We start from the raw sequence: 14,182 nt of genomic DNA on the forward strand, positions 1-14,182 counted from the left end.
ATCGCGCTGTGGTGATATTCCATGGATTTATTTTTCAGCCAAACAATTTTACGTTCCAAAAATTTGCACCTTCTCTATCTATCTAAGTTCTCTGACGGAACGCAGAATACCAAAGCTGCCAAACGGAGAAAATTTCGATTCGAGTCGAAATGCAGAATAGGGCTGAATATCTTTAATTTCTAAACTGTAGTTGATGAATATGTCAGGTGTTTTCATTAATTATAGTTTATAAATAAAATGGAAAATCTTTAGCTATTTGTACAACGATTTAGGGGTGGGGCGGAGGGGGAGGGGCGTGGCTCCCTAAACCCCCCTAAACGAAGGAGGATAAACGCCGCTTTATGAAAAGTATAATGCTCCTTTCTGTTTTGCTAAAGAAGAGGGACTGAACACCTTTTGCAGATATTTCGTGGATTTTTTTACAGCTCAGCTCGGAAACTTGCATAAAATACCATACATAGTGTGTAAAAGGTTTTTGATTCGATTCACGCGTTTGGGCACAGCAACCCAAAATCGTTGTACAAATTCATAAAGAGTACCCAATAAAATAGCCAGATGATTTGGCTTGATGCATTTCTGAACCCACAGCCAACAGTACTGTAATGCTGAAACCGTAGCTATACATTTTAAGATGCCACTGCTGCACATTACATAAATCCAGTTTGGGCTACTTTGTAATGCGATGCGAAAGAGAAATACGTCGTAAGTAATACGTGTGGCGATTGCCTATCGCATCGCATTTCTCTTTCGCATCGCATTAGAGTAGGCCCTTAGGTATATTTGAATTTACATGTGTAGCATAGCTAACGTTCGGGAAGTCATCCATTTATTTTTTGCCAAGGACATTAATCAAAACTTTTCGAATCATGCATATAAAATACATATTTATTGCTTCATAAACGTATTTTAACTAATTCTACAGAAGTTTGCGAGCAGTTTGACAACATCCTAATTTCAGCATAAATTCGCATTTTCTAAATGTATTTTCACCTCAAGGATATAAATCCTTTGCGTTTAATTTCTTTTGAATAGACAAAAGTTTGTTTTTATCCAATTCGCACACAAAGTGGGATACATTATTTTAAAATTTACTTCGATGTAGATTCAAATAATTCAAAAGATGTATGTATTATGTAATATGCATATATATGTATGTATGTATGGGAAAGTGAATTATAAAAAACAAATAAACTATTATGTAGTCCTATTTCGGTAAGGAGCCATCTGCCATTTTCATGATCAAATTTAAATTATCGTGCAAAGTTCTGATTTGGTCGAGTGTCTCTTGGTCGATTGCGTTAACGATATCTGACTTTAGGTCTTCCAGTTTCTTTGGGCGTAAAGAAAATATTCCGTTTCTTGTAGGGATGTTGACATTCGCATATTTATCTGGCATGCTGAACAATAAACAAATTCTCAAATAATTATTTTGTAACAAAATATTTTCATATCGATGGTCCTCTACTTAAGGCCCTCCTTGGCTCTAATCCTACTACTGCTTTAGTAAGGATTAGAGGCATGAGCCACTCAATAATAGTATGGACTTTTTTTTTAGTTTTTAGTTGTGTCGTTGCAGAGGACCATCGCACATTTAAGATGTAATACAGATACACAATTTTTTCTAAAATTTCTATTTTATGGAAAAACAAAATCGAAGTTTGATCAATTTATAAATAAAGTACTTACACATGAGCTACGACTGGACTTCCGCATTTGGACAAAACCATTTCGCCAGGTTTAGGCCAACGCAAAAAAAGCTGCTGCCGGAGATTGTTGCCCACAAACTTGCGACGAGCGATCAGCACTAAAGGCTTTGGAACGTGATGCAGTTGGAGTGCGCATTTTACTACGCGAAACGCGTGTATCCATTATACTGCATGTACTTGACGTGGACTTAACTGTTGCAGAATGCACTTTGTCATCGCACACTGAACGGCTGCGACGCGGTCTTCGAGCTCGTGCTGAACTTAATGGACCACGTTGAGGCTGCTGCTTTGTAGACGGTCGACTATATGCAGTTAAAATTGACGTCGATACACCTATTGCACTGCCGCCATTTGTACTATCCTCTGTAAGGTAACCTTTTACCAATTTTTTTTTTGTTTGTTGTTAGGATGCATGATAAATGTGTGGCGAATGTATTGGTAGATGAGGAACATGAGTGAAGTTTATATATCAATAGAAAGCGAAAGAAAAGAAATCAGAAAATGAACCCAGACCATTACCAAAAGAAAGAAAAATGCGTTGCAGAGTCTATACTTATCAAAGTTAAGAATTACCTTCATCGTTAGGATTTAATTGCTTGCTAGAATTTTGCTTACGGCCTCCGCTATTGTCTGCTAAAGTATTGGCATACTTTTTGCAATCTTCGAGTTTTGTTAAATTCTTAAAAAACGAATACATATTATCTATAATGGATGTAGATACATATGTATAATAATGTCATAATCCAAAAAATAAAAAAAATGAGTTAAGTGTGCAGAAATTTATCGCTACGTCTTCTAAGTTGTGTAAAAATTACAGATGTACCGATTACCAGAACCTCAGTAGAACAAAATTTGTATTCATCTTTGTATTCATCTAAATTGAAGACTTTAAAGCCTTTTTTCTCGAGTTTAGTTTTTTTTTTTTGAGTTATGACAATATTGAAATAAATCTGCGATATGTATGTAGATATATTGCACGATACAAGTATTCAAAATTTTGCATCATGGACATACATATCGTTTTCTGTACCTACCAAAGACAGTATATCACCCATAAGTAAACGCAAAACACTAGAATCTGTGATAACCAATAACATATAAAGTTTGTCTTCTATGGCTTCAATTTGAGATTTTCCTTTTTTTTTCCAAGGTGAGCAGATAGCTATCGAAAGATGCTTCGAACTCCCGCAATTTTTCTTCGCAGTTAGATGTCTCGCGAAAGCGCTTACTGGACTTGGATACTTTAGTACGCGGCATTTTCGTTCTTCGCAAACTCCCTCTCACGAATTTTAAAGTTTTTGATTATTTTTGACAATATTTATCCCAATCTTTGGACACGTTTTAAACACACAAATCCTATAAAGCCAACCACCTTCTTCTATCCAAGTCGAAAAAATGCCATTTTGAATTTAATAAACCCCAACGTCGGGCAATAGTTTTCAGCAGTATTCAGCAAAACTACACAGGGTTGCAACGAGTATAGAACAACGCAGGGCTAGGACACCCATAGGATCATGGTAGATTTACATACACCAAAAATACGAGATCATGCAAGAACGCGACGTTGTATTGGGAAAATTTTAGTGCAAATCGACACGAAAAAAAAAATTTCCGGGTATAGGCCATGATCCAACTACACAAGATCTGACAAGACGAAGCAAAAGAAAAAAGTAATTTTCTGGCTGATGTTTATAATTTCGGCGCCATGTTATTTTCTGTGAAAAGTAAACAAAGAATATGAAGAGGAAGCATAAAGAAAAAATACAAGCAATGTTGTGCAAATATTTGGGCTAACCAATTTATTATTTTTGTACGTGTTTTTGTATCCAATCACCGCGCACTTCATTTTAATTACATTTGCACACAAAATCACTTAAAAATCACTGAAATAAACCACCGACAAAATACACATAAAAAAGAAGCAAAACAGAAATAGCAAACTTCAAAATGACTACCGCCATACACTTTTTTCTCAATTGCTATTACAAATGGCTGCTTCTCAACCGGTCAGATCTGTTCTAATTGGTTCATGGTTATAGGGGGGTGGAGAGGCCGGGGATATTTTGATTCTAAAAGTGAAGAGGCCGGTATAAGTGCAGAATACGTACATTTCTTTGATTAATAAAATGATTATAAAGGTATTTCTTTTTTGAGGTGGAAATAATAATTACTGTTGTTATTGAAGGTCGGAAAATCAATTCTTGAATTTCTTTTAATTGGAATAACTACTGTGTTAATTTAAAATATTTTGAAGTCGTATGAAATGTATTAAAAATATCTTTTTTTTATGTACATATGTTTTACTTTTCAGAAAAATTAGGTTTTATAAAAAAAAACATAACAAAATTAAAAGCAAAATGATTTTTATTATTAAATCACGTCATTAACAAAATAGAAAAATCTACTAATCACATAAAGGAGAAAATAAGCTTTCATTAGATCTATATATGTGCATTAAGGGCCGGTTGTTCAATGTCTGATTAGCACAAATCGGAGGTAGAAGCTCCGGTTAAGCACAACTACTGCTCTATCGATCACATGTTACATGCATGATGTCGAAATCGTCGATAGTGTAGCGGTAGTGATAACCAGACATTGAACAACCGGGCCTAAGTAACCGGCCCTTACATCTTAACTATTTTAAGGGCCGGGTACTCAATGTCTGGTTAACACTAATCTCCGGTTAAACATCGTTATCGACTCCATGGTCTGGCACGTCGTTCCCACGACAGTCGGGTCTACGTAACCGGAACGACCTAGATTTATATCTGGCCAAGGACTGTCACTCCAGCAACACTCCCCAAAAAGTCTTTGGGGAATTTGTATGCTGCTACAACAACAACAACAACTCCATGTTATATGCATGGAGCCGAACACGTCGATAATGATGTTTAAACGGAGATTAGTGTTAACCAGACATTGAGTAACCGGCCCTAAATGCTAAAATCAACCCTGTGATCTTCCAAAATTTCCACGATTCGAACCAAGAATGATAGAATACAAGATTGCGCCGTCCTGGGCGTTGACATTTGTGACCACAAGTAAACAAAGAATAGAGCGAAAAGAAGAACGAGTTGAAACTGCCAAAGCGAAAAACGTGTTTTAATTTTGCTAAATGCGAAAATATTGCATTTGTCTTCTAATCTATTAGGGCCGTTTAATTTTACCTAAATTGTGTGCTTAGGGCCGGTTACTCAATGTCTGGTTAACACTAATCTGCGGTTAAACATCGTTATCGACGTCTTCGACTCCATGCATACAACAATGTTAAAGGCTCTGTTATGCATACTTGATCTGTTAAATGAGCTTCGCGTGTAAGCTGTTACCCAACGCACAGCATTACATACGTAAAAGTCTCAAAAACCAACAGACTTTTACGTATGTAATGCTGTGCGTTGGGTAACCGCTTACACGCGAAGCTCATTTAACAGATTCCTTATGTGACAACTCTCAAGCAATGCCATGCTCTGTTATGCATACTTGGCATTGCATGCACTGCTATACCATTTTTACGTAGAAATCAAAAACCAACAGACTTTTACGTATGTAATGCTGTGCGTTGGGTAACCGCTTACACGCGAAGCTCATTTAACAGATTCCTCATGTGACAACTCTCAAGCAATGCCAAGTATGCATAACAGAGCCTTTAAATGTTGCTCAATGTCTGGTTATCACTACCACTACACTATCGACGATTTCGACATCATGCATGTCACTTGTGATCGATAAAGCAGTCGTTGTACTTAACCGGAGCTTCTACCTCCGATTTGTGCTAATCAGATATTGAACAACCGGCCCTTAAAGTGGCTGGCAATAATTTTGGCTATGTTTGATTTTCGCTGTTTTCTTTACTTTGTTTACTTTTCGCTCGTTTTCCAGCGAAACAAGATGTCGTAGAACCGGCTCAAAAAAATCTACTTCTTATTTTTTTGTTCCTGCGTGATCTTGTGTTTTTCATTCATGAATCGCCTGGTTTGAACGGCCTTTCAACTAATCGCTTCCAATGAAGTTGGGGGCAGCCAACGCTGATTTTCTAGGCGAATCAACATTGCCCAAAGAAAAGGCGCTCGTGTAAATAGTTATTCAAAAATTGCCTGCCTCAAAGTAGATAACAAGTCAACTTTTGCGGGCGATTAGGTCTGTCAAAAAATTGCCTCATGTAAAGGTAGCTTAACCGGAACACGTGCTTAACAACTTTTTGCAACCCTACGTTTTGACAGTTTTCAAGTATAACCTTTCTTTTACGCGCCGAACGTCTTGCTCCCAAAAACGTGTCCCGTGTTGCTTCTAAATTTTATTTTTGAATCTAGGAATTATGGCGGATATCGGTAAGTAAAATTAGGAAACGGTTACTGATGACTCGTAAAATGCTCATATATCGCTGCTTCGATTATTAAATTGAATGTACATAGTTTTACTTTATTTTACACCCATTTTTAAAATGCCTATGCCTCGTGGTTTCTATAAAATTACTTTCAGAAATCAAGAAGGAAAAGAAAAAGAAAAAAATCAAGGAAGAACCTATTGATTTGGATGATATTGGTGTTTTGCAGAAAACTGGTGACTTTTCGGTGAAACCATCGGAAAAAACGGCCAAGTTAGATGCTTCACAATGGCCATTGCTATTGAAAAGTTTTGACAAGTTGAACGTACGAACAAACCACTATACACCATTACCACATGGTTCCTCTCCACTGAGTAGAGATATTAAGGAGTATATGAAGTCCGGCTTCATTAATTTAGATAAACCATCTAACCCCAGTTCACATGAAGTAGTCGCATGGATAAAAAAAATTTTGAAGGTTGAGAAAACTGGGCACTCTGGCACTCTCGATCCGAAAGTCACTGGTATGTTCATATCGTCGTTTAAAGTACAAAACCGCGTATCGTCATTCTGCAAAACCGGCGGTAGCAGCATAAAAATTCCCCAAAGACTTTTTGGGAAGTGTTGCTGGAGTGACAGACCTTGGCCAGATATAAATCTGGGTCGTCCCGGTTACGTAGACCCGACTGTCGTGGGAACCGCGTAACTGCTCTTGGCTCAATCCTTTCACATTCGTCCTGAAATATACTAGCCAGAAATGCGATTTCTTTATAAAAAAGAGAACCCTTTAAAATATAGTTGTGTTTACTCTCTAGAAAATAATTTATTCAACTTCACATACGCCGTTTTGCATTTTGTTGATACGCGGTTTTGCGTTTTGTTGATACGCGGTTTTGTACTTACAACGACAATATACATTTTGTTTTGCGTAAAAGGCAGTCGTATACATCATTCGTATAACTAATGTATTGTTCTAGGCTGTCTCATTGTATGTATTGATCGTGCCACGCGGCTAGTTAAATCACAACAGAGTGCTGGCAAAGAGTATGTAGCTATCTTCAAATTACATTCGCCAGTCGAATCGGTGGCTAAAGTTCGTCAAGGCTTGGAAAAGTTACGTGGTGCTCTTTTTCAACGACCACCCTTAATTTCTGCAGTGAAAAGGCAGTTGCGGGTGCGTACTGTTTACGATAGCAAACTACTAGACTATGATGAAGCGCGAAATATGGGTGAGTGCCGCACAAACAAAAATTTTTTCAAAATCGTTAATCGAATGGCATTGGTCACATGGATATAACAGCACATCTGCATATAAGTGGTGTTATTTTCCTCTGCTTTAACAAAATAAAAATGCTATATTAATTCGGTTGCACTGCTAAGTGCAATACATGTACATTTATCGTTAAGACGATCTTTTCCTCTTGATTTGCCTCGTATTCTAAAGGTGTTTTTTGGGTTAGCTGTGAGGCTGGATCTTACATTCGAACCATGTGCGTGCATTTAGGCCTAGTCTTAGGCGTGGGAGGACAAATGTTGGAATTGAGACGTGTACGTTCGGGAATACAGTCTGAACGCGATGGTATGGTCACCATGCATGATGTATTAGATGCTATGTACCTGTATGAAAATCACAAGGATGAGACTATGCTTCGGCGGGTAATTAAACCTTTGGAAGGCTTACTTGTAAACCACAAGCGTATCATTATGAAAGATAGTTCGGTAAGTATCTTAGTTGTGGATAACACTGGACTGTAAATAAAACTTATTTTTAGATTTTCTGGTAAAACAGGCATATTTATAAATTAACATATAACGCGCTAAGGTTTGATTGGGGGCTTCCTATTCCTATTAAATCTTTTTGCATAATTTTTGTAGTAAATTTTAATACTTCTGAATCCACTTTTAATGAAATTAGATGAACCTTGTAAGAGTTAAGTGGTTAAATGTTTTACAAAAAAAAATTAACTTTAGTCTGACTTCCTGTTTCTTAAACGCATTGATGCAAAAATGTCAATCTCCTTTTATTTCTAAATAATGCCAGAGTATAACATCAAATGTTGACAAACATGAATACACTTACGGAAATTGGAGACTGCTATCTCCTGTGGTTAATACGGTAGACAAACGGGATCGATTATTTGCATAACAAGCCTTTATTTGCTTTAACTCATGCATATTCCTCTTTTTAAAATGAGCATAAGCAGCCGAAAAAATGCACGAAATTTTTGGGAATTAACTCAGATCAGGGGAACACTGGTAAAAACGGCCAGCTGTTGTCTTTTGTACAAGTTAGCAAACAAAGCGGCGAGTTTCCCGTCCGTGGTAGCCGAGTGGTGAGAGTTGCGGGTTGCAAGCATTTAATTTAACTTTGATTTATGTTCACTTGCTTTATTTTATACTAGCAAATACCCGGCGTACTTCGCGACGCCTCATGAGTAATTTTGCATCAAAGCTAAGGGGAAACCGCATTGAAACTCAATTGGGAAAACCTCTCTGGGGAAGAATTTTGCCTTCATTAGTATCCATAATTCATCTAGCCGGCAATTGTAACCCTAGTACATGTACGTGTTGTAATCGATTGGTAATAATAATAAAAGTTAAGATCTATCTTCACAAATCAATGCCGTACCAGTTCAGTATCATTGCCAATCATCATCGATCAGTGATACCAATGCACACACATCCGTAGTATGTCGCCCGATACTTTCAGTAAAATGAAGTTCATTGAAACCAAGATGATTTATTTTACTAATGATCAATTGGCAATTATTGCCAAATTATATAATTCTGGATAATTTGGCAATTATTGCCAAAATATATAATTCTGGATAATTCCGTACCCACTCGATTAATTTTCCCTCCATATCAAACAAAACTTGCAATAGAATACCGTCAGCTCGTGAGTGAAATACACAAAGAAATCTTTGCCGAATTAATTTCGCTCTAAAAAATTTGTTTAAATTTAAGCATATTAAAAGAGGTAACCAGTTTCCTCTCTTAATGTATGCAAATTTGCACACCATGTTAATCAACTTAAATACTGCTTTTTAACTTTTACTTACCATATGTGTGGCGTAGAACAAATTTGAAATTTGTTTGTCGAATTCTAAACATTTAAGGCCAAATTCACAGTGCGTAGTTAACTCAGAATCGGCAGTTAACTTTAGATTTTTAATTAAGCACTATGAATTTGGCCTTTGGGCAGTTAATTTAACCATTTTAAAATATAGTTAAATCATTAGTTAAACTTAACTACAAACATTTCTATAGAATTTTCTTAGTGAAACTTGCACATTATCAGACTAAAATTGATTGGGCTATAAAAATGTGTATTCAGAAAAATTCAAACACTTCCGAGAAAAAAGTTTGAAATTTAGGGGGAAATTTGTTGCACTTTTTTGAAGTTTTCTACAAATTGTTAAACTTGGGTTTATATGGGGTTTGTTAGAGAAAGAACTGTATTTTAATTGAAAATTCTTAAAAATAAATAAATAAGCATATGTGGCACACAATATCACTTTAAAATGGCGTGCTATAGATATGACCGATACTGTATATATGTACTGTTGTGCATGCCACTTCAGCGTTGGAAAAAGGAATTCGGCTAGACAGAGGCAGGATTCCCAAAAAAAACAGGGCTAAATTACTTTACCATATAAATTCTAATTTGAACATAGTTATGTACATATATATGCATGCATTAAGTCTAAAAGCCTGATTATGGCAACTTATTTCAACTTAACGGAACGTAGAACTTATACTACGTTTATACGTAAGCTATTTGCAAATAAAAATAATTTGCAAATACCTAACTCACTGTTTATTCGATGGTGAAAAATTCTTTTTTAATATTGCCTGATTATAAAAAGGCAATAATATGACCATCGAAAAAGAATATAAAGTCAAAAATGGCAACGTCTTGATTATAAAAAGGCAATAAGATGACCAGCCGCTGTGGTGTAGTGGTAAGCAGTGCGCGGTTTCACTCACCAGCACCTGGGTTCAAGCCCTGGTCAAAGCAACATCGCAAAAAATTTAGAAAAAGGTTTTTTCTTAACAGCGGTCGTCCCTCGGCAGGCAATGGCAAACCTCCGAGTGTATTTCTACCATGAAAAATAGCTTCTCATAAAACTACAATCGCCGTTCGGAGTCGGCGTAAAGCTGTGGGTCCCTCCGCTTTGTGTAACAACATCAAGGCGCATGCCACATGTTGGAGGAGAAGCTCGGCCAAATACTAACATATGTGTAAGCGCCAGTCTATTATTATTATTATTCATAAGATGACCATCGAAAAAGAAAATAAACCCTAGAATGGCGGCGTCTTGCGCTTATTTGCAAATAGTACCACTAATAAGTACTTATTTGCGTGATTTAGTTATTTGCAAATTGTTATTTGCAAATAATACGAGCTTATAACGTAGTATTAGATAATCAAAATGAAACAGATTTCAACGTGGCATTAAGTTAGGTTAAGTTTCGGCTGTTCAATTATAAGCAACACCCATTTAACAGAATTTTGAAGAGAGAGCCGTAAGTTAAGTTGCCACAATCAGACCATAACTCAATTGATTGAATGTTGATCTGCTTGTTGCATTTGCATGAAGCGAAACACACATTTCTTCGCTGTTATTTATTCTGTATGCTACTACAGCGATGTAAAATAAGGTTTCTGCTGCGCAGCGCCAACTGCTTTTTTAATAAACTTATATTTATGAAATAAAGGAAAAGCTGAAGATCAATGTATGTATGTATGCCACACCCAGAAGCCTACAGTGAGCATGTGCCGATATCGCAGCAAGCAGCATTTTGAAGTAAAAAACAAAAACAGTTGCCAAATGAAATACACGTTGTATAGTGTTTGTTTGTTTTAACGCAGCTCTGCTTGTACATACATACATTAATTTCGCTTTGGGCGCAGCGCTGCTTGTACATAAGTTTCGCTCTGCGCCTGCCTGAAGCAGGCGAAGCATGAACGAAAGACATTATTTTGGAACGTTTGAAACTTTTATATTATCAGGAATAAGGGCTTTTTCCTCGCTATAATCACTTTTTAAAGGTGTAATAGGCAGAAAAAGGCAAATATCTTAAAAAAGGCAAAAAAAGGCTACATCAAATGTGTATATATGGAATCAGGGAAAGCTAAATCGTGGACATTCTTAATCGAATATAATCTATCTTTTTAGCAGAAAAAAAGGCAATTTCCATAAAATCCGTTCCCTGTTGATGACCTTGATTTGAAATAAAGGTTTTTTCGCATACACTTCCATTAACTGACTAATTTGAATGCAAAGTACTCCATTCATTTTCGTGCATTAATTCAAAAGTATGTGGATATTGTCAATCTAAGGATCGCGGAAATCGTTCTCGGACGCATTGCCCACGTACATATAACATACGTGTCTTGAAAACGCTTTGTTCACCTACATACATTCTAGTACTCCATGCTACCCCATGATATAAGCCGGCAGGGAAAATATTCTCAGTTCTTCCTGTGACTATGATTGGGAACAGAAATACTATTTCGATGTGTGTATGTTTCAATGACTTCCACCTACATTGCAACAAAGATTTATTCGGAATACAGTTAAAACTATAAATATGCAAAAAGTTTCCTGAAATATGTTCATATATACCAATCATTTTATAAATATTCATGTTCGAAATTTCCAGGTGAATGCCGTGTGTTATGGTGCCAAAATTATGTTACCTGGTGTTTTACGCTACGAAGATGGTATAGAGATAGATCAAGAAATTGTCATCGTAACTACTAAAGGTGAGGCGATATGTTTAGCAATCGCACAGATGACTACAGCAACAATGGCATCATGTGATCACGGTGTCGTGGCAAAGATTAAACGAGTTATAATGGAGAGAGATACTTACCCGCGTAAATGGGGTTTGGGACCAAAGGCATCGGCAAAGAAAGCGCTGATAACGGCAGGGAAATTGGACAAATATGGCCGCCCGAATGAAAATACTCCAAAAGAGTGGCTAACTGGTTTCGTTGATTACAGTGCAAACAAACCAGCGCCAGCCGTAGCACCGCGAAGTGCACCAACAAATGGTGCCAGTGCAGAAGAGGGTAAAAAGGTAAGGCGTAATGTCATATCTACCTAAAAATATAAATAAACAAAAATCGGTTTCCTTTTTGTTGTAATTCTAGCGCAAACTTAGTGCATCTAGCCAAGATGAAAATACCGCAGTAGTGACAGATGCTGGTGTGGAAAAGAGTGAAAAGAAAAAGAAGAAGAAACACAAATCAGATAAAGAGGCTGCAGAAGAAAGCACGCAGGGTGTTGATGCTGAAGAGACACAGGCGTCAGAAAAGAAAGAAAAGAAAAAGAAGAAGAAAAAGGATAAAGATAGGGAAAAGGATGACCAGGAGTAAAAATGGATTTTAGCTTACACCTCAATGATTTATTTTTCGTATTCATTAAGTAACTGCGTAATATGTTCAGTAAAGTTTGGTTTTTTTTTTCAAAACAGTTATTTAAATGCGAAGTCGGCTGAAAGAATCTGTATACTTAAATATAGCGCTTTCTATATTTTTGTACTATTTGATACAACAAGTTTATTCGTTTTTAGTTCCAATACATTACAATTATTGTAGATATAAGGTTAAATAAGTCTTAAATGTAAACTTCACTGCAATTTTTCATGCTGTGCAAATGTGTTAAAGGCTGCTTACTAAAAATACATTAGTATATAGAAAACATCGCTTTATTTATATCGATTAATGGCCCTATTATGTGTGGCGACTGATAGCTGATGTGCAACCATCTACTCAAATTCGCATTACGTATGGCAACTGGCTACTGACTGTCGGCTACTGAGTCTAGTAGTGCAACCTTCTCTTTCCCCCTTATGACAATTTTTTTATTTGTTAACACAAATAGTTAAACACATTGGAAAGTTGCCAATTACTAAGCAATGTACATGTCAAAAAAGTAGATTCAGATGTTGTCTGCGCTTTTCTGTCTACTGAGATTAATCGCTACACATAATACAAAGTACGATACTGGTAGGCATGGCCACTAGACCGGCAACTAGACACCAGTCGCCATATACAATATGGCCATAAGTTTTATGACATTTTCGCCATAATATTTGGGTCACGAAAGTTCCACATAGAGGTATGTAAAATAATTTCCGAATCTTTTACGTATCTGATTTTGGCGAAGCGAACGGTTTGGTGGAGCGAATTTAAGGGCAGGGAAGGCATTAAAAGTTTTCGCGATGCAAAGAACTTCCACAAGCTGGTAAAAAAGAACACTCTTAATGCATATTTAAGTTGCGTCCGCCAATCCATTCGCTTCGCCAAACCGTTCGCTTCGCCAAATTCATTCGCTTCGCAGGTGATAATACCGCCCTTATATGCATAAATTTAGTAAAAGAAGTTTTTTATTTCACAGAATCGGAGGATTTCATGCTATGTACTATATAATTTTTTTGGAGCCAACAAATAATCTAAAGCGCAAGCCCAAAGATAGGGTAAGTTTTAAACCTAAGGCTTCAATGAAGAACTAACTTTCGCCCCTAACTGAAGATTTTTACACGATGAATGCGATTGATTGATCTTACTGGGGTGGTGGAGTTAGTGTTGTGTTGCTAATCTGAACTCTTTTGTGTCGTGGAGGCGGTTCGGTTTGTGCAGCATGGGGCCACGAATGACGCGGTCCACTGCGGATGAGACCTAACACCTGAGCAAGTGCTGAGATGACTCCACCTTCACCCCTAACTGAAAATATTTACACGATGAATGCGATTTATTGGTCTTTAATTTAATTTAATCTTTTTCCCTGTTTATAAATTGCCTAATTGAAATGTAATTTGTTTCTAGGTTCGCTCATTGCATCAGGTGTGTTTCACGATCTTAATTATCACATAAAATGTAAGTTAATATTATGAAAAATGTACAATAGAAATTAACACCTGTTTTTAAATTGCCTCGTTAAATTGTAATTTCCTTTTTAGGTTCGCTCATTGCATCACGTGTGTTCTACGATCTAAATTATCATTTAAAATGTAAGTTAATATTATTAAAACTGTAGAAAACAAATTCACATGATGAACAATTAACTTAAAAAGAAATTTCTGTTTTTAGATTCGCTCATTGCGTCAGGCGTGTTCCACGATAAAAATTATCACATAA

At 36.6% G+C, this 14,182-nt stretch overlaps 2 protein-coding genes and 1 non-coding gene across 5 annotated transcripts in view; 2 read left to right on the plus strand and 1 right to left on the minus strand.

The window, feature by feature from the left end:
- Positions 1–864: 864 nt before the first annotated feature.
- On the minus strand, positions 865–3,176 carry LOC118744880 (borealin-like). The gene is given in 6 exon segments (XM_036478283.1): positions 865–1,397; positions 1,687–1,754; positions 1,756–2,081; positions 2,280–2,385; positions 2,741–2,848; positions 2,850–3,176. Coding segments are annotated over 6 exon segments (915 nt in total). The 5' UTR covers positions 2,964–3,176; the 3' UTR covers positions 865–1,204.
- A 2,746-nt stretch (positions 3,177–5,922) lies between these two features.
- The window catches only part of LOC118744879 (H/ACA ribonucleoprotein complex subunit 4), a 15,495-nt gene continuing 7,235 nt past the window's right edge, over positions 5,923–14,182 (plus strand). For 2 of the 3 annotated variants that reach the window (XM_036478280.1, XM_036478282.1), the window contains exons 1-7: positions 5,923–6,034; positions 6,186–6,554; positions 7,008–7,259; positions 7,475–7,749; positions 11,701–12,120; positions 12,194–13,921; positions 14,005–14,055. In XM_036478280.1, the coding sequence (XP_036334173.1) occupies positions 6,022–6,034; positions 6,186–6,554; positions 7,008–7,259; positions 7,475–7,749; positions 11,701–12,120; positions 12,194–12,418 (1,554 nt within the window). In that variant the 5' untranslated portion in view covers positions 5,923–6,021 and the 3' untranslated portion in view covers positions 12,419–13,921; positions 14,005–14,055. The remainder of the gene's footprint in view (positions 6,035–6,185; positions 6,555–7,007; positions 7,260–7,474; positions 7,750–11,700; positions 12,121–12,193; positions 13,922–14,004; positions 14,056–14,182) is intronic. The other variant, XM_036478281.1, reaches the window with a different exon arrangement.
- Positions 11,477–11,613, plus strand: LOC118745333. Its single transcript, XR_004993635.1, has one exon. It is a non-coding gene; the product is annotated as a small nucleolar RNA snoR639/H1 (small nucleolar RNA).

The sequence above is a fragment of the Rhagoletis pomonella genome, unplaced genomic scaffold (assembly GCF_013731165.1).
Source record: "Rhagoletis pomonella isolate Grant_MI unplaced genomic scaffold, Rhpom_1.0 Rhpom_scaffold_00008, whole genome shotgun sequence".
NCBI lineage: Eukaryota > Metazoa > Arthropoda > Insecta > Diptera > Tephritidae > Rhagoletis > Rhagoletis pomonella.